General features: G+C 39.3%; 1 protein-coding gene across 11 annotated transcripts in view; it reads right to left on the bottom strand.

Annotated features, from left to right (window-relative positions):
• The window catches only part of ncor1 (nuclear receptor corepressor 1), a 106,691-nt gene that overhangs the window by 31,651 nt on the left and 56,034 nt on the right, over positions 1-19,006 (bottom strand). For all 11 annotated transcript variants that reach the window (XM_055200006.2, XM_055199998.2, XM_055200000.2 and 8 more), the window contains exons 17-21: positions 17,881-17,979; positions 14,429-14,491; positions 5,692-5,825; positions 4,601-4,676; positions 1,794-2,256 (exon numbers count right to left, since the gene is read on the bottom strand). In XM_055200006.2, the coding sequence (XP_055055981.2) occupies positions 1,794-2,256; positions 4,601-4,676; positions 5,692-5,825; positions 14,429-14,491; positions 17,881-17,979 (835 nt within the window). The remainder of the gene's footprint in view (positions 1-1,793; positions 2,257-4,600; positions 4,677-5,691; positions 5,826-14,428; positions 14,492-17,880; positions 17,980-19,006) is intronic.

Raw genomic sequence — 19,006 nt, 5'->3', positions numbered from 1 at the left:
GGAGTGAACCTTCTTATGTGTTGAAATCTGCATGCAAATCAAATTTGTAATAGATCGGTTCAAATAAGATTTGAATTTTATATGATACCAATTCTCCTCACCACATATCTCCGAATACTCTACACTTACATCTGACTTCCATTTCTCCTCTTCCCCTCTGCTCACCGTCACCGAAGTTATTAAACTTCTATGCACCCACTTCACCACATGCCCCCTTGATTTAATCCCCTCCCATTTATTACAGGCCATTTCAGACACGCTCACACCAGCACTTGCACATATCATCAACACCTCCCATCCCACCAGCACATTTCTGTCCGCTTTCAAGTAGGCCCCGGTCAAACCACTGAACCCCTCTCTTACTGACAGTTACAGCCCCGTCTCACTTCTTTCGCTCATTTTCATTCAAATGCAACAATTCCACCAAAAAGTGCTGTTGGCGGTCACAGAAGTTTTACGGCTAGCTAAGTCAGAATCCAAATCCCTGGTTCTGATTTTACTAGACCTATCGGTGGCTTTTGATACAGTCAATCATAAGATCCTACTTGCCACCCTATCATTGCTAGGGATCACGGGTACCCCCCTCCAAAGGTTCAAATCTCATCTCTCTGAGAGATCCTTCAGGGTGTCGTGGAAGGGTGTGCTGTCCACAGCTCACCAGATGGTCAATGGGGTCCCTCAGGGATCAGTGCTTGGTCCACTACTTTTTTCCATCTACACTACATCCTTAAGATTTATCATACATGCACATGGATTCTCCTACCACTGCAATGCTGATGACACACACAAACTCTGTGATTGGTCGAATAGAATCCCTCCCTTCAGGTAAAAAAAACTGCGTCATAAAAATTTGAGGAGTTATTTAACTCAAACTGCAAAAAAAGTCGCTGGCTACTTACTGATGCTGCTGCTTCGTCTGTGGGTTTTCTGGCAAAGCTACTGGTTCTTTTGTGGTTAATTACCTCTCAACCAAATGGTTGAGCAAATTTTGCTTGAGGTATGTTATGCTAAAAACTCCAATAGATGTCAGAGTGTCAATCAACAACACTTGTTGTTTCTTAGATGGATGTCAGAGACAAAGAAATTACTCTTGACATGTGAACTGTTTTTGGTGAAATTTTGCAAGGAAAGCATATTTTTTGGACATATGTAGCTGTCGTGGCTACACCGTAGAGCGTACGCACAACTATGATAAGCCCTTTAGAAGATATATCGGCTTGGAGAAAGAAAACACCACCTCCAGCAGAACCTCCCTAAGATAGAGTTGCTTGTTTTCACAGCACAACCCACGCTTCACAGCAGGACTTATCCATTCAACTGGGCAACACAATTTCTCTTTCCAAAACGGCAAAAAAACCTTGATGTAGTCTGATGATGAACTGTCCTTCTCTTATAACATTAAGAGACAGTGCAATCATGCCGCTTATACATTATCAGAAAGATACGCATTTCTCCCAACAGGTACTGTTTTGTAACAGTGAAAACGTGTATCTTGTTCTAAGCACCTTTTGTACACATCCTAATCTTTAGTCTCTTTGGATAAAAGCATCTGCTAAATGCCTAAATGTAATGTAAATGTAAAAATTGAAATACATTTCTAGTTACAATGTTAAATCAGCACAACGCCAAAAGATGTTTACCAATGGAAAGCAACTATGTGTATAAAAATGGAAAAAAATTAGACAGAAATATAAAATTCTGTCACATGGTTATGGTTAAGATTGTACTTGTAAACATTGGATTGGATGATGTTACAAAATGTATCTGAGAGAGATTTTGCTGTGGTTTTATACCTCTGTCGGTCAGGTTCAGCCTCGACGTCCTCATCTGCACTGCAGGTGGCGCTAGAGTCATTATCCGAGTGCTGCTGCTCGCCCTGTTTCTCCTCTTTATCTTTGACCTCTGGCTCAGTCTTAACCTGCACCTGTCCTCTTTCCCCAACCGGAGCGGTCATCTCCACATCCTGCGGCTCGCTCTTTGGATGGATTTGTGTTTCGTACGTGACACGCGCTCGTTCTTCCTGAGGAAGCCCATCTCCTGCACCACCTTCTGGACTCTTTTCAACTTTGACTCGAAACTCGCTGTAAGGAGCTTCTTGACCCTTGGCATCTCCTGTGGGGCCTTTGGTTGCGGAGGCGTCCTGTTCCGAAGTGACGTCCACAGCAGAGCTAGTATGCGTTACAGAATCGGCAGATTTAGCTGGATCTGTTTGAGGGGGAGACGGTGCGCTCTCTGTGTCCGAACTGTTATCAGGACCTGAGGAGATAAAAGGGGTAAAACTTAAGTGAAGTTTACCTATTTTTAAATCGGAGCCATCACATTCTCTAAACTCTTCATTATTACTTTGCAAAGTGAACATAAATTAAAATCCATTTCAATTTCAGCCACTGAAACACAAAGATAGAACACAGGTGTCATTTGAGGTCACGTCGCTTCACACGGCATCACACAATCAAGCTAATGCACTTCTAGACAGCAGCTGTCATTTGGCTAATCGCAATTTTTCCACTGCTGGACCACAGGAACCCACTACATATAAAATACATAGAAATAAAATTGATGGGTCCCTCTTCTACTGTATTGCCAAGGCAGCACTAATCCGAATTTAGCACTTTTTGTTTAGATAGATATATATATATATATAACTATAAATCGTAATAAAATAACTATATAGCTGGACCTGAACAAGAGAACTCCCCATTACAGTTTTACTGAAAATATCCATGTCACTGGAATAAGCTTACATGTCTTTACACACAAACAAAAGCTTACATTGTACTACACCTGTCTGCATCAGAGAAAGCAAGTAAAACAGCACATATCCAACTAAGCAACTATCCTTCTTTCAGTGCATACAAGTTCTGCACTTTTCTCTCCATCTATTCCCATTTTCTGTGCAAATATTCTTCTTTCCACTCTATCTATCTGTTTCTCTGTCTCTCAGACAGCAGTGAATGCTAACCCACTTTGCTTCAGAAGTACATCAGGCACTACTCCAAAAAAACAGATAGGGGAGGGAGAGCGAGCGGTTATAGGAAGGGAAAGCTGGAATAAGAACAGCATCAACCAAAAAAAAAACAAGTAACCAAGCAAAGCAGACTTGGGTTGAAACCTTAAGGGCTATTTTTCTTACCAAAATCCATAGATATGTACACTAGATGTCGCCTTGGCTAGGACAGTTCATTGGACTGAATGCGTCAAAAAGAGCCGCCATCTTGAAACAGGGGAACCCCGCATCACATCATTGTAGGCAATGGTGTAACAGAAATAAAATCACTTTAAATTGTCATGAATGCGATTTTCTTGGTTTTCTTTTGGTTCGCTTCGACAGTTAGACATGTATTGAGCATTGAGTCCAGAAAAAAATAAAAGTTTAAACATTTTGAAAATCTACTTCTAACCATAATGCATAGTGCTAGTAGCCCTAACATCCATACGCAGCACAAAAGTCCTGCATCGTCCATAAATTCGAAGTACAGGCGGAGATAGCAGCTTTACCTAGCTACTTCCAATGACAAGACCCCTGTACTAAGAGGGTGGCGGTTTTGACGCATGCTTAGAACCCCAAGGCGACATCTAGTGTATATATCTATGACCAAAATCTTTGTGAATATGTAAAGCCCTATAATGCAATGGGGCAGGGAATTATACAATAGAGTTGGTGAAAGAAACAGTGAGGGAGTGAATCAAGAAAAAAACGAGTAATGGCACAAAAAGTGGTTAAAGACAGCGTTTATACTAAGTCCTCTAAATTAATTGGACAGGTAGCATTTCCAAGAGTACTGATATACTGTATTTCTCATAACAGCACTGGAACATTTCAAACTATTCGCTTCATTTCACTTGTTGTATGTGTTCTGTGTATTTTACTTGCCCAACAACACTCAACATTTCATCTTGCATTGGCTTCTGCAAACATCCGTGTAGCACATTTACACCGAAAAACAACTAACAGAACAGAATAAAGATAACAGCTAAAGTTAACAGCTCTAAAATATTCAATATTAACTTTTGGTACAACTGTAAGTAAAAATGAAGACATAGAAAAAAATCTGAAAAGCATGGGAAGGGCGGTCACAACATATCAAATTCCGTAAAGTACTTGATTTCTTTCCAACACACTTTTGAGGCTTTAAAGCCAGAGGACACTTACATAAGAGCCAGCCTGGCAGTCAGAATTAGTCCAGATCTCTTATCCCTTCTGTACATTCCCTCTTCTTTTCATTCTCATTTCTTTGTGTTTCTGCCTTATTCAACCTCTCTTCCTATCCTTTTCATCCATCTCTCCCCATCCTCCCCTCATTTGCTCCTGATTCGCACTCATTAAGAGTACAGACAGAAGTAGAGAGAGGATGTTGGCCTCTGTGTGCAATGCGCTGCGGTTTGGGCTTTTGCTGTCAGATCTAATCAAACGCACTGCAGTCAGACAGGTCAGCACACTGCACTATTGCTCTCTCACTTTATCCCTTCTTTTTCTGTGTCAGTCCTGCCTTTACATTACAGTCTTGGCGTTTCTCTTCCTGTGGAATGAACTGTCCATGGGTTCATGGATCAGAGAGAAAGAGACTGGCAGCGAATATCACAAAAAGAGATATCTTACCTTCACTCTCCTCGTCATCATCGTGCGCGGGGTCATTCTGTGACGGGTCTCGATTTCCACGGAGCCGCCCATAACCCTTAACATGACAATATGAGGAGTACAGAAATCAGCAATACGAAAGTCTATGTAATCTAGGCTGATTGTAACACAAACTACTGAACAACAATGGCAAGATAAAACAATGAGAGAAATAGAGTATTATAATAGGAGAAAAACTATTAAAGGGGACATATCATGTTTAAGAGCTATAATTGGGTCCCCAGCAGTGTTGGGGAAAGTTACTTTCATGTAATGCATTACAATATTAAGTTACTCCCTAAAAAAGTAACTAATTGCGTTACTTAGTTACTTTCCATGGAAAGTAATGCTTACGTTACTTTGCGTTACTTTTTCTTAATTGGCTGAGGCTTGATCTTTTTCAGGCCTTGCAGGTGTTTTTATGATCGCAAAAATGTCAAGCTCTGGCCTGCCATCTCCGTTTCTGACTCAAACTATTCCCGCTCAGGGAATAGTAATTCTACGTAATTCTACGTTAATATGTTCAGTTTAAATCAGTACATTATTTGATTTTTTAATTGACTTAATAAAACTGAAAAGTAACTTGCATTACTTTTTAAAAAAAGTAACTCAAATATTAATGTGTACATTTATAAAGTAATGCGTTACTTTACTCGTTACTTCAGAAAAGTGCGCATTACTTGTAATGCGTTACCGCCAACACTGGTCCCCAGTGCTTCTATCAACCTAGAAAATGTGAAAAAGATCAACCCAGTAACTTAGTTTTGGTAAACCATTCTCTGCAAGCACGTGAAAAAATAGGTCATTGAAATTTGGCTCCCCTTGTGATGTCAGAAGGGGATAATACCGCCCCTTAATCAGCCATTTAGTGCAGAAATCAGCTTATTTGCATTTAAAGGGCAAAGTGGCAATTTTAACATGCTATAATAAATAATCTATATGGTATTTTGACCTAAAACTTCACAAATGTACTCTTGGGCCCCCAAGATTTATTTTGCATCCTGAAAAGGTCTTGTGAAATGTCCCCTATAATGTTCAGATATCGTAATTTTGGTATACAAGTAAATCTGTACCTTGTGTTGCTGCAGTAGATTGTCTAAGTTGTGTCGCCTCTTATAGTTGAAATAGAAGTTCTTGCACTGAGCTTCACTCTTTGTGCCAACCATCTTAGCAATGGCTGACCAGTTCCTACCATGTTCAACCAGCCCTGTATAGTAGGAAGAAAAACAGAGAGCCATGAGGGAGTAGGAAAATACAAATTACATATGGACACATGGAAATGATTTTCTTGTATAGTAAAAGCTTTAAGCACATGGCTACTGTATGCTATGCTAATAGACAAGCATAAATGATGCTGACAATGCACTTTCATGGTCCCTCTACAGCATGGGGAACATCATCATTTCTCCAGAACTACATCTGAACACATTATAAGAGATCCTGAAACACCGGTAATAAATCATCACAAGAGCATGGCGGGGTTTCAGTCAGCACTGACTATCCCATCTTTTCGGCCTCATTGGTGCAGATAATCCTGCCTGCTCAGCCAGAATGGATAAACTAGTTAAGACAGGACATGCATCAGGTTCAGGAAGCCTGATGAGCAGATTCAGTCTTTCTGATTACTCAGCAAGATCACATTGCTAGTGTATTAACACAGTGTATTCCTTTGGGTTGCACAGGATAAGCCAGTGTCAATTACAACATGATCCTATCCGACAGGACACTGATCAGTTAATGGTTTTCTATGAACAGATGACAAATTTTATGCTCTTCTGGCAGCGAGTCTGCCGCACTTACCGATCAAGAATAGAAGAGTGTGAAAAACTGCTTTTGACATTTTTCTATGTATTTTTAAGGAAAATTAACATGTAACTCACTGAAATAAGAAAAACAGCACTGCCAAAGTAAACAGGACCATTAACTGAACAGGTAGTGCATGGGCTGTTAGCATCCCACACACCAGCTCCCTTCATTTTTTAACAACTATGTAAACTGAACATTGGTAGCATAGTCCTGCCATTTCTTGTATAAAAAATGCTGGGTTGTTTAAACTCAGGGTTGGGTCACTATTGGACAGAACACACAGCTGGGTTAAAATGACCCAACTACTGGGTTGTTTTAATCAAACTGCTGGGTTGTTTCAAGTCATGGTTGAGTAACAATAACCCAGCATCTGGGTTAAAACAACCCAGCAGTTGGGTCATTTTTAACCTAGTATTGTGTTCTGGCCAAATAGTGACAACCTTGGGTTAAAACAATCCAGCATTTGTGGAGTGCAAATTTGATCCCTTATAGAATAATCAGAACCTTCAAATTCAAGGACCTTTCAAGGACTTTCTAGGTCCAATACCCTCAAATTCAAGGACTAAATTCAGGGACACACTTTAAGTGAGAGCAAGGTTACAGCGTGTAACGTTTTAAGATATATTGTTATAGTTCCCCTTTCGAGGGAACTCGCGCTGCGTCACTGCGGTGACACTCTGGGGACGCATCAGGGGTAAGTGCGTATGAATATTTATATCAAATTCAACCAATGGTGAGGCTTTACGACAAAGACAGGGTGACGCAGGAGGCAGGAAGTATATCGCTATCTGAAATATTGCCAAAGACAGCGTTACAGGGATGCAGAAAGTATGGCAAGGGAGACACAGTGTCTCGTTCCCTTCTCAGGGAACAACAGTTATATATGTAACCCGAGACGTTTTCAAAAGCTTTTTTGTATGAATCAAAATTTGCATACAGAAGATATAAGCATTTAAAGCGAATGGTTTAGCAAGTGTGCTCAAAAGGCTAAACATTTTTATGATATTATCCTTCACTACACAGGGAATAATATGGATTTTTTCCAAAAAACTTCTTACATAAAATAGATTTAAGCACTTTCAATGATTTGTATCTATGCATGTATATTTTCAAAAACTTCCTAGGGCCTTGAATTATTTTCCCCAGATTCACAAACTTTTAAGGATTTCAAAGACCCGTGGGAACCCTGAATAATAAAGAAAACAGACACTGACCCAAAGATATATTTATGCAACTAGGCAGAGAGGATCTGTGACCACGAATTTACCAAATATTACAACAAATGTTCTATAAGCAAATACCTTGCCCTATTTTGCACTTCTGCTGGCTCCATATACTTGTTTGCATGTCATATAAAGCCAACCTATTGTTTTAATAGCCCTTAACTGGATGTTAATTGTCATTGAGGTTTCAGAGTGATTCACATAACAACTCCTCCCAAATGCTAACAGTACAATAAAGAGGCAACTATAAATGTTGGCCACATTGTGCTAAAAGGTGGCCACAGCTAGCATAATGAGGCATAATGAAAGTGTGTGCGTGTTGTACTGAACGAGTACGAAGCAATTACACAAAAAACCCATTTCAGTTAAAGATCAACCACCTTGAGCTATATCCGTTTATGACACGGGTTGATCTCAATTCAGCGCTACACAAAGCTGCTCTTTGTTATCTCCTCTCTCCTGCCCTTGTATGGAGAGTAAAACCTGGATTATGCTTGGGTCCGCTCACCAAAAGTGACCTCATCTCGGTGCTTCTGGCTGTGGGCACTACCACCACAAGGATTCGCTTTGCGCGCCTGCACACTTTACAATTTTTGTCAGCGGCCTCAAGGCTTTAATCCCATTAGACAATATTGTATAAAGGATGGCTGAGCATATTTTGAGCAAGAACTTACACAAATAAATATTAACATTATGTGTTCACAGTGACTTATTACAGCTGTTCTTGTTTCACTGCATTACATTTCTTAAAAGTCAACAAAACACAGTTTAGAGCCAGAGTGGTAAGACAATTAGCCAGTCCAGCCATCAGATCGGTCATGTTGTTTAGTCTACATCTTGTTTAACACCTTTTTTCGGAAGGTAAATGTCAAGTTCTCAAAACAACTCTCATTGCTTCATGTTGCTTGTTCAGCTGATATTTTCTCCTCACTGCCACCTGTTGTTTTGGGGACCACTGCAATGAGGAGAACAAACAACTCTCGAGGTGTGTACACCATCTGCAGTGGTTCGAAACAGATTAAATGTGCAAAGGCTTAACTTCTTTAAACAATTACAAAAGAACTGTGTGGGGTTCTAGATAATTCAATACACTGATCTGACAAACACGGACAAACTTGTTCATTCGAAATCCAATAGCCAACTTAGAATGTTGGTGTTTGTTGCAGTTTGATAAGTGTGAATTAACCTTAATATGCTAAACAGAACAGTACAGCGAAACCAAGGGATTAGGAGGAGCTGTGCAAAGACAAACAGTACAGTCTGCTGCAGATAATGAGAGAAACGTGCGTGCACACATACACAAACACACACACATTTGTGTTTGTCAAAGGATTAAACTTCCACTCTATTAAAGAGGTGACTAATAAGAACACAGAGAAAGAATAATATAAGGAAATTGCACATAGATGACCTCTTTCTGACCTGAAAACAGTTCTACAAAGACTCTTGCTTTAAAAAGCACTAGGGTTAGTTTAAGTGTAAATGCTGCTGCGCATTTAATTTTTCAGTAGTATAACCACTTACTGACATTTTTTGTCTTTCATCATGCGTGTATGCAAGTCTGTCTTAGTCGTTATCATAGGACATAATCAGTATAGATCAGGACATAATCAGTGAGAAAGGCTCAGTGTATGCTGAAAACATGTTTATTAAAAAAGATTTCCTGTTTCACGATTAACCGTCCAAGATAAAAGGAGATAGGCAGTAGCAGTAATGCATGACATCAAAATAACCAGCTCTATAAATTAGATATGTGGCTACTGGTCATTAAGGCCGAAGTATGGTCCATTTTATATGTGTACGCGAATATACGTGGATAGTGCGCCTGACACAATTTTTGTTAGAAACATTAGAAGAGTACACGCATACCGTATGTGCAGTAAACTCAGGGTACATTGCACGTGTAGGCCGTGCATGCATGAACATGTTGTATATCGTCGCTGCCCGATGAAACTCACGTATGTCCAAAACGGTTACTTTTCAGGAAGTGAAAAAACACTGTATATCAAAAGCAGTTGAATGTAGCGTTATCATACTTGGTACGGCATCTTTACATGTAATCATATTCTTGCCAGTGTAATGATATAATCCACATTTGACCAAAATTGAGTTTAAATGGACTAGGGATGCACCGAAATTTCGTTCGGCGAAAATTTCGGCCGAAAATGGCATTATCGGTTTCGGGCCGAAATAAAAAATCCAGCCGAAAATGTAAACCGAAAATGAATGTCAACCGCGCCCCTCTGGCAGTGTTATCCATACATTTATTTGTTTGTGTGCGCCACAAAATCAACAATGGTCGCAATATTTACATTTTCATTTAAAACGGCTTCATTTATTGTTGTGAGCGCTCGGTGGTGCCTCTCTTGTGCACGCTCTCTCTCTCTCTCTCTCTCTGTGCGTGAAGCCCCTAGACAGCGCCTCTCATACATGACACTGAGTGAAAGAATTAAAAGTTGGATGTGTTTTCCATGCGGATTCCTCTGTGTACTTGCATTTTCACATAAACGTCAGATGTTACTGACAGAGAAGACGACTGATTCGAGTTTATCATGAAAGGTTAGCAATGTTTTTGCACACACACTGGTTCTCTATGTGCTTGTGCGCGAGCTCGCTCTCTCCTATGCCCGCGCATGCCTTCTGTAGTAACTCTGTGTAAGGGCAATTTTGAAATTTGCGCCGAATTGTCTGCGATGTCTCGTTTATAAATCAAGATTTTAGTAACTTAGTAGTTAAAGTAACAGCTGGTTGGATTAAACACAAGGTTATTGGGTCATGTTTAGTCACTATTTTCATAGTCTTTGGGGTGGTTTCCTGGACAGAGATTAGCTTAAACCAGAACTAGACCTTAGTTTAATTAGGAAATATAATTAGTTTAAACAAACATGCCTTACTAAAAACATTACTTGTGTGCATTTTGAGGACAAACTAAAGGCACTGATGTTTTTAAAGATATGTCAGTGCAAGATGTTTTCAGTTTGGACAGCTCTTATATTTATTTTAGTCTAGTACTAGTCTAATCCCTGTCTGGGAAAACGCCACTATATGTCTGACAACAGAACAGATAATATGTGAAAATAGCATTCAGTTGTGTTAAAATGGTACTTTCAGACCTTATTAATGTACAACTTTGTTCTTTTTTATAAATGTTTGCAATTTCTTTATTGTTTATTAGATTTTTCCCACCTTTTTGCTGATCCGAAAAATAATCTGATCTGTGCCTCAAAAACTGTAATGTGATCCGAACTGTGAGTTTTTTTTATTCGTCACACACCACTAGTAAAGTTAGTACACAGTGATAGCCATAAATGCAATTGTACTAATAACTGGCATAATAATTTATTTCGGTGTTTCGGTTTCGGTTTTTCGGCCTTGGTTTCCTTTTTTCGGTTTCGGCCAAGAATTTTCATTTCGGTGAATCCCTAAAATGGACATACATGCATATTTTACAGTAACGGTGATCCATACACGTTTTTCCGATCATTAATTAGAATGGCCAAGTCGCGTTTTATATTGACAGATGAATACGCTCAGTTTATATTAAATAGCCTACGTCTTAGTTAAAGGAACAGTATGTAAGAAATTTATATCAATTAATCATAAAATGGCCCTGATATGTCACTAGACATTAAAGGCTCTCCAAGCGAATCTGCGAGACGTTAGTTATTGTTGACGTTTGAAACGGTTTTCAAACAGACGGAGCGTAGCTAACTTCTCCCCCTCCCTTCCGTGCTTTCATGAATGCGCCCAACCCCCACCCCCAAATCCTTTTTGTCGTTTATTGGCTGGAATACTTTGTTTTGTTATGTGATGCTAGGTTTGGCCACTTGTTGATATTGCCGTTTGTGAAGCCTGGGCTGTCTACAGAGATCGCGTTTTTTTACAGTTTGATCAGCGGACAGGCAGCAAGCAGATAGTGAGGAGATGTTTCCGGTATGTAACAAAAAATGTTTTATGGTCTAAAACGCTTCAATTCGCTTAGAGCGCCTTTAAGAAATAATTTTCATTTCAAATACTTATATCACTGACAACAGTGGTTTGGCCAGGATATTGTCATTTAAAAAGTGGAGTTGCAGCCCTCAACTGATGTTTATGTTGTCATTTTGTGTATTGGCCACCAGTTGTTTGATTGCAGTACCGGTTTTAGCCACAAGTTTTGTGATTGCAATACCCATTTTGGCCACAATCCTACATACTGTTCCTTTAAATACGCTTAGTTTATTTAATATTAATTATACATTTATTAAATGTCTCTTGCAAGCTATGAAGGGACAATGAATCAATACACTGACATGGTAATGCTAGACAGCAGGGGCGTCAGTTTGTGTTAAAACGTGGTGGGAAAAGATCAGATAAAAAACATTACTGCAGGACGGGAAAAATATTGAATAACAGCACATCAAAACGTTGCTTTGCAAGGCTTGCGCACTCAACAACGCACGTACCGGTACGTTTGCATACACGTAAAAAACAGACTAACAAACTACGGGATTTACATTAAGTAATTGTAAGTAAAGTAGTTTTCAAAGTAAAAAAAAATAAAACAAACCCTCCAATCTCACAGTCCTTCATAAGCCAGCAACACAACTAGTCAAAAACACAAACCAGCAAGTAATTCAATTGGTTTGTTCAATGCAAAAACTCTTTTTCTCAGGGCATTACTGCTGTCACACGGACACAGCGTACAAACACCGAAGCAGAACTTAAGTGAAAACTAAAGTTGTACAGCATATTTTAGAAAAAAACCTAAACATTTGGTCTCATTCATTAAGCATGCGTACACACAAATGTGTGCTTGAGATGTGCGTACGGATGTTTTTTTTAAAGAACAAATCATTATTCAACAAAAACTTACGTACGCTATAATCAAATATGTAAGGAATAATTGACGACGGGCCATTAAATTATAAGAAAATAATGCACACCCAAGGTGCAATGCGGCACGACCATTACATCCCGGGTGTGCATTATTTTGAAATAATTCAAAGGACCGGAGTCAATTATTCCTCTTATACCACGGTTACCACAAACATTGCTCTGGAGCCTATTTTTAAGACATTTGACAAGTAAGATGTGCGGTTATCAGAAATTAATGCATACCCACGGAACATTTCTCAGCCAATCAGAATACCGCATTCAACAGACCCGTGGTATAATAGGCTATAATTATAATGTTTGGAATAATGTTATATACAATTCAATATTATATTTTATATTATATTTTCTGTATTATATATTATTATACATGATCTATATTATTATTATATACACATTATATTATACATTATTATACCCTACTTATTTTGTCTACACATATAAAGAAGATGTACGTAATGACAAATCTTCATGCTTTGCTTCCTCACTTTTTAAATCTCTATATGAAAGCGTCTGACTTCTTAATGCCTAATGTAAACGTCATGTAAATGTAATGAGAAGTCCAAATGTCAATCAGTTAATCTCCTGTCTGTTTGATTTCGGATGTAGATGAGTGTCTGTGTCATATTAACAGTAAATTGTCATTTGTTAACGCATTCAATACTTTAATGTCCAGGGACAGCAAAACCGGCCAAATAAAAACTGCAAACTCCAAGTTTTTTACAGATAATAAATAGGATCACCGATTTTTTTCGAGCTCTTTTGCTTCTATGCTCTAAAATTTTCTGTGGACCTGCACTGTGGAAAGCCCTTATATGGAGCTGGATTGGGCGTGTTTTATGCAAATTACCAACCTCGTGCACGCAGCCGCTCATGTAGAACACTAACGTGAGAACAAGTATAAGAACAAACCCATGGACGTACGGACGTCTTGTGAATTACCGTATTTCCTGAACTATTAGCTGCACCGGAGTATAAGCCACGTCATTCAAAAATGTGTCATTAAGACAAAATAACATAAGTCGCAGCTTATTTAGAAAATTATTTCACAAAATCCAAGCCGAAGAACAGACATTTAATCTGGAAAGGCAAGTTATTCAACTAAACAATAGCAGACAGAACAGCAGGCTGAATAAATGTCTGTACGTTAACGTAACATTATCAGTTATTTAAACGATAAACCATAGCATACAGAACTTACCTGGAAAGTTGAATAGTATAAATTAACCGAACAAGCAAACTAGTTATGTTATGAAAAAAAAACACGGCTTATAGTCCGAAAAATACGGTAGCTGGAAAGTTTTGGTGAGAAGTTCAAGTGTGCATATAAATATGAAAAATGTATGCAAATATTAGTGAATAAGACCCAATATTATTTATTACAACTAAAATATTATATAAGGCAATTAAATGCAAATGACAAATTTATCTCGGAAATAATAAAAACTAGCAATTTTGTCCATTTATGTCTATATTACACCAGATTAAAAATCTATAACATTTAAAGAAAGTAGATTGTTCCCAAAAAGCTTTTACTAAAATGCCCAAATAAGCATATTTTGGCACTCTACAATAAGTATTTCTAAACAGAAAACTCTGCACAAAATTCCGGTTTTCTTCGCAATATTTCGACAAATGGTGTTTCCTGTAAAGTTTCTATCATGTCACTTTACATTCATCTGTACATACAGTCCTGATCTAAACATATCACTACAGATCAAACCTTCACCTATGCAACCCAACCAACTTCCCCAATAAATGACAACATGCGAAACAACAGTAGATGTTAAAAAGTGGGTGGCATGTACATGTGTGATAATGAGATTAGACTCGGTCAACTCAAAATCAGAGAAGAAAAGAGGGGGTGGAGGGAGAGTGCAAGTATGAAGTATCAGTCGAGCAGTACCTTTTTTGGCGATCTCCATCTCCTCCTCCGTCCAGCGAGATGTCTCTCCAGCTTCAACTGCGCCTGCAGCGACACACACACTCAATGTTAGCGATAGTAAACTGTGCTAGCATAGCATTACACTACCCGACACGACTCATCGCGCGGCCGGTAAGTCTATCCGTTTATACTCTGGGGCTGCAGAGTCCTCTCCCTTAAGATCTTCCCTGCTCTGCCTCGTCTTCTCTTGCGAGTGAGTTTGATTTCTGTTCTTAGCCTGGTTTAGTGCCTTCCTTTCCTTGTGCTTGCAGGACACAACTAAACCGTCTTGCCTCACTCTCCCTCTCTCAGGCAAACGATCTCAACCAGACAGTGGAGGAGTGCAGAAGCACCACCCTTCTGGATCTAAGACCAACACATACTCGCTCACCCATATCATTAGGCAGTCGGTCTCATAACAGTAGCTGAGCTGTACGGAGCGGCACAACAACCCCTCCCTACGTAATTTCCACTCAATCTACAGTGAGCGAGTGAGAAAGACTGGGATAGAGAGAGAGACGATACGAGACATACTGTGATCTCTCCTCCCGCCCTTTTCTGAGGGTCTCCTTGAGATTGACTAAACACTAAGATAAATTTAGCACAGCGTGAACCCCTGACATTTACATGAGAGAGCCATCGTGTACGCAGTGTTTAGATGACTTGCTCTCCGTGTCTCCACTGAACTCTCCAAATAAACGTCTCTTCTTTGACCCACAAGGCGTTGTTTACATTACCTCCTGACCTGTGTTATATTCATAAGCTCGTAGTGTTGATCATAGTTTAGACATGGAATCCATTAAGGATCTGAAGCATATACCCAAAACTCTTGCTGTTTTAGAAATGCACACAAACACGAAGAACTTCTAGATAAAATCAAGCACTGGCAAGAAAATTCATCAGGCAAGACCGAGTTGGGCTTCTTTGAAAGAAGGGCATTACACAGCAATCTCATACACCTATAAGGTCTTCAGGTTTAATAGCATTACTGGTGCATCAGTTCCCAGTATATTCAGCAGCAGGGAGTAGAAAAGATGAAGAGAGAACATAACGGGCGCGATAATCATACTCTGCTGACATGGACGCCAACTGTGTTTCTAATGTAATTAACACTATTTAGCTTGTGCTGATGACTCGTAATTTATTTTAAACTCAAATGAAACAAATCAGGCTAGACTTTTATTTCCCTTCACTTTAATCAAACTCCTCCTGAGATTTGCAGAGTTTACCTGCCTCTCATTATTGTCTCCATGGTGATTCCTCCACCCACCGTCACCACGGCAACATAAACTCTGAGACCTTGAGTTTGCCGTTGCATGGCAAAAAGAGAGGGTTTCCGAGATAGGAAGGAATGGACAAACAACCTCACCAAGAAAGTAAGAGAGATGGAGCTAAAGAGCAACATGAAAACAATGGCTAAAGAGCAGAAGAGAGGAGACAAGAGGTTGCAAAGGAATAAACACTGAAACTAAAAAAAGAAGCTCTGGATGTCATAACAATAAGAGAACAAAAGAAAAGCAGCCCCAGAAGAGCTGTTGTTTTCCTGAGATCACCACACTCGGTTAACCATAGTACAATATGTCTTGTCCAGTAGACATTCACAAGTCATCAGATATAATCTTAAATTGTGGAGTCAGTCTGCAACAACGAATCGAATAATCTATAATAAAATGTAAATTTAAATATTGTTCAACAAATGTCATTGCAATCTGATTAAAATGTTCGTTTACATGTACAATCTATAGAATCTGAACAGAACGTCTGCGCAAGCGTACAGCCAGGGTTGCCAGATTCACGTATCTGAACTATCCCAAATGGACATTCAAAACTAGCCCAAAAGCATCCCAATGACTACTCTCAACCCAAATACCAATAACTAATGAACTAAATACTTTCATCTTTAACATGCAGGAAAAAACAACTGGTGGAATCTAAACTAAACTCAAAAAAGCAGAGGACTTGGCAACGCCTCGCTGCGGACAGCATCTCTGGTCGAGTTCAGGCTCTTTATCTTTGGATTAAACTCAAAACAGAGTTGGAGAAAGTTGTTCTTAAGAAGTTTTCAGATATAGGTAATAAAAACACACTTTTTAAAAGTCACAACGCTATTTTATTGCTTTAAGTACCCTTATGTTTTAAAAGTACACATAAACGCGGCAGAATGTACATCGCGTGACCCCAGTAACCTTACTTTAATAATGCGTGATGCCACTGCCTTGCTATTGCGTGTTTCTGTGACGAGAATCATGCGATATAAGAGTTTAATATAAAACGTGAACTTAAGCACAAATGTTCCGCGCATGTGCACAATGTATTTTTGCATCCGACTGAGAAAATACTATGATTCACGCGTTTACATGCGTACTTTTCTCCTACTGATCGGATCACAGGTCAGAGTACACCACCCACTTCAATACGATCGAAATTTCCATCCAATCGTCCTTAATCGTATTGATTAAGGTGTTTACATGAAGGCTTTTCAATACGATTAAGCCATCAATTCATTAATTCATTCTTGTAGGCTATTGTTCCTCATGGCATTTTCTTCACAGTCTGATGTTGTTTTAAGTTAGGCCTGTATTTAAATGTGTTGTTTTGAGTGTATTTTCAATAAATAAAGGAGTTAATAGAGATGGGCACAAAAATTACGAAATTTCCTCCCGTTTGTCATGGCCCACTTGTAATGTTTCTATTCCCCACCAGTGGGGCCCGCCCCACACTTTGAGAAACGCTGCTTTAGAACAATTTAAGTACTTTTGCCAGGTAGCGACTGTCCACTGTGACTCTGAACGCTACTCAAATCCCTGCCGTGCCACAGAGCGGCACTTACATACTTTCCAACAGGTTTTATCGTAGTTTTTATCCAACAAATGTCATTATTAGGTTTCATGTCATCAATTTCACGACTTTGTAAACGAAAGTTTAATGCATTTTAGGAAGGATTGTTCAAGTGCACCTATGTAGCCATTGTAGAGGTGGGGGCTGATACAACAAACACACAAAAAATTCTCGGGCCAGCATCATATGTCCAAATTTCAGTCAAAACCGTTCTATTTCAGCACAAACAGTCTGAAAAGCGGGGCTTTGGGTGTAAAATGCCGAACTTGTCCTTTAACATTAAATAACATCCTATTTTTTCAAAATCATTAACAATTAACATAGGCTGCTATGGCATATTTGAAAGTAGACTTTAAACCTGACATGCACTGAATGTGCGATACCTACGAGTTGTCTTACATGTGACACAGCAATGCACTTCTCACCCGATAACCTTTAAAATCACAATTAAACACACCAAACACAAAGCCAGCAGACAGACATCAGCATACAAAAACTAAGCCACCTTTTGGTGAAGGTAAAAAAAAATGAGCGAGTGTGTGTGGCAAAATAAAGAGTGAGAGAAAAAAAGTGTATGTGTTTGAAAAAGTATTTACCTCGTGTGTCTGTGCTGGGTACGGGTGCAGGTTTTCCAGGTTCTCGTACAGGTTTCTGCACTGGCTCAGGTTTAGAGGGAGTTGTCGGCTCTGGCATAACTAACACAAACAAACACATAAGCACAAACTGAATCAGACCCCTGATGATTTATGGTGTGTGTGAGTGCACACTCACATAGTTTTCTTGGAGAGATTATTTTAATGAACTTAAATTAAGTGCTTCTGTGCATCATTTTATGATTCGTTATCTACTGAATTAAACACAAACACTGACACCATAAGAAATATCTTAAATGCACTTTAAGTCTCTTAATATCAAAAAGTTTGTCAAATGCATTAAACGAAATATCACAAAAATATGACTTTTTTCATGTTTAAGTGCTATAATTGGGTCCCCAGTGCTTCTATCAACCTAAAAAAAGCTCCTTGAAATTAGGCTCCCCCTGCGATGTCAGAAGGGGATAATACCACCCCTTAATCTAGACCAGAGGTTCTCAACTCTGGCCCTTGAGATCCACTTTCCTGCAGAGTTTAGCTCCAGCCCTGATCAAACACACCTGAGCAAGGTAATCAAGTTCTTCAGGAATACCAGAAAATTCCAAGCAGGTGTGTTTGATCAGGGTTAGAGCTAAACTCTGCAGGAAAGTGGATCTCGAGGGCCAGAGTTGAGAACCTCTGATCTAGACTATCCAACCAATTTTCGTCACATGCTTGAGGCACATGGTGCAGATGCACTTCTGGCGACCCGAGTTCGAATCCCGGCTCGAGGTCCTTTGCCAATCCCATACCCCTCTCTTCACCCTATACTTTCCTGTCTTCTCCTTAATTACTTACTATCCAATAAAGGCAAAAATGTCCCCAAAAAATAACTTAAAAAAAGATGAGCTTTGTAAAAATCAACGTGTTGACATGTAAGTGCTTGGCCTGAAATTCTGGGGCAATGGTATAAAAGAGTCTCATGATAACCTAAAGCCCAATTTATGCTTCTGTGTCAAGTGTATTGCATAGCCTACAGATAGATGTATACCCTACACCGTAGCCTGATGCAGACTTCCCCCAAAAATTAAAAACAGCGCGTTAATTCTACATTGACTGCCAGTGTTGTGATTGGTCTCCTATAACTCCA

The sequence above is a fragment of the Misgurnus anguillicaudatus genome, chromosome 22 (genome assembly GCF_027580225.2).
Source record: "Misgurnus anguillicaudatus chromosome 22, ASM2758022v2, whole genome shotgun sequence".
NCBI classification, from domain to species: domain Eukaryota; kingdom Metazoa; phylum Chordata; class Actinopteri; order Cypriniformes; family Cobitidae; genus Misgurnus; species Misgurnus anguillicaudatus.
This window is presented reverse-complemented; position numbering and strand designations above follow the sequence as displayed.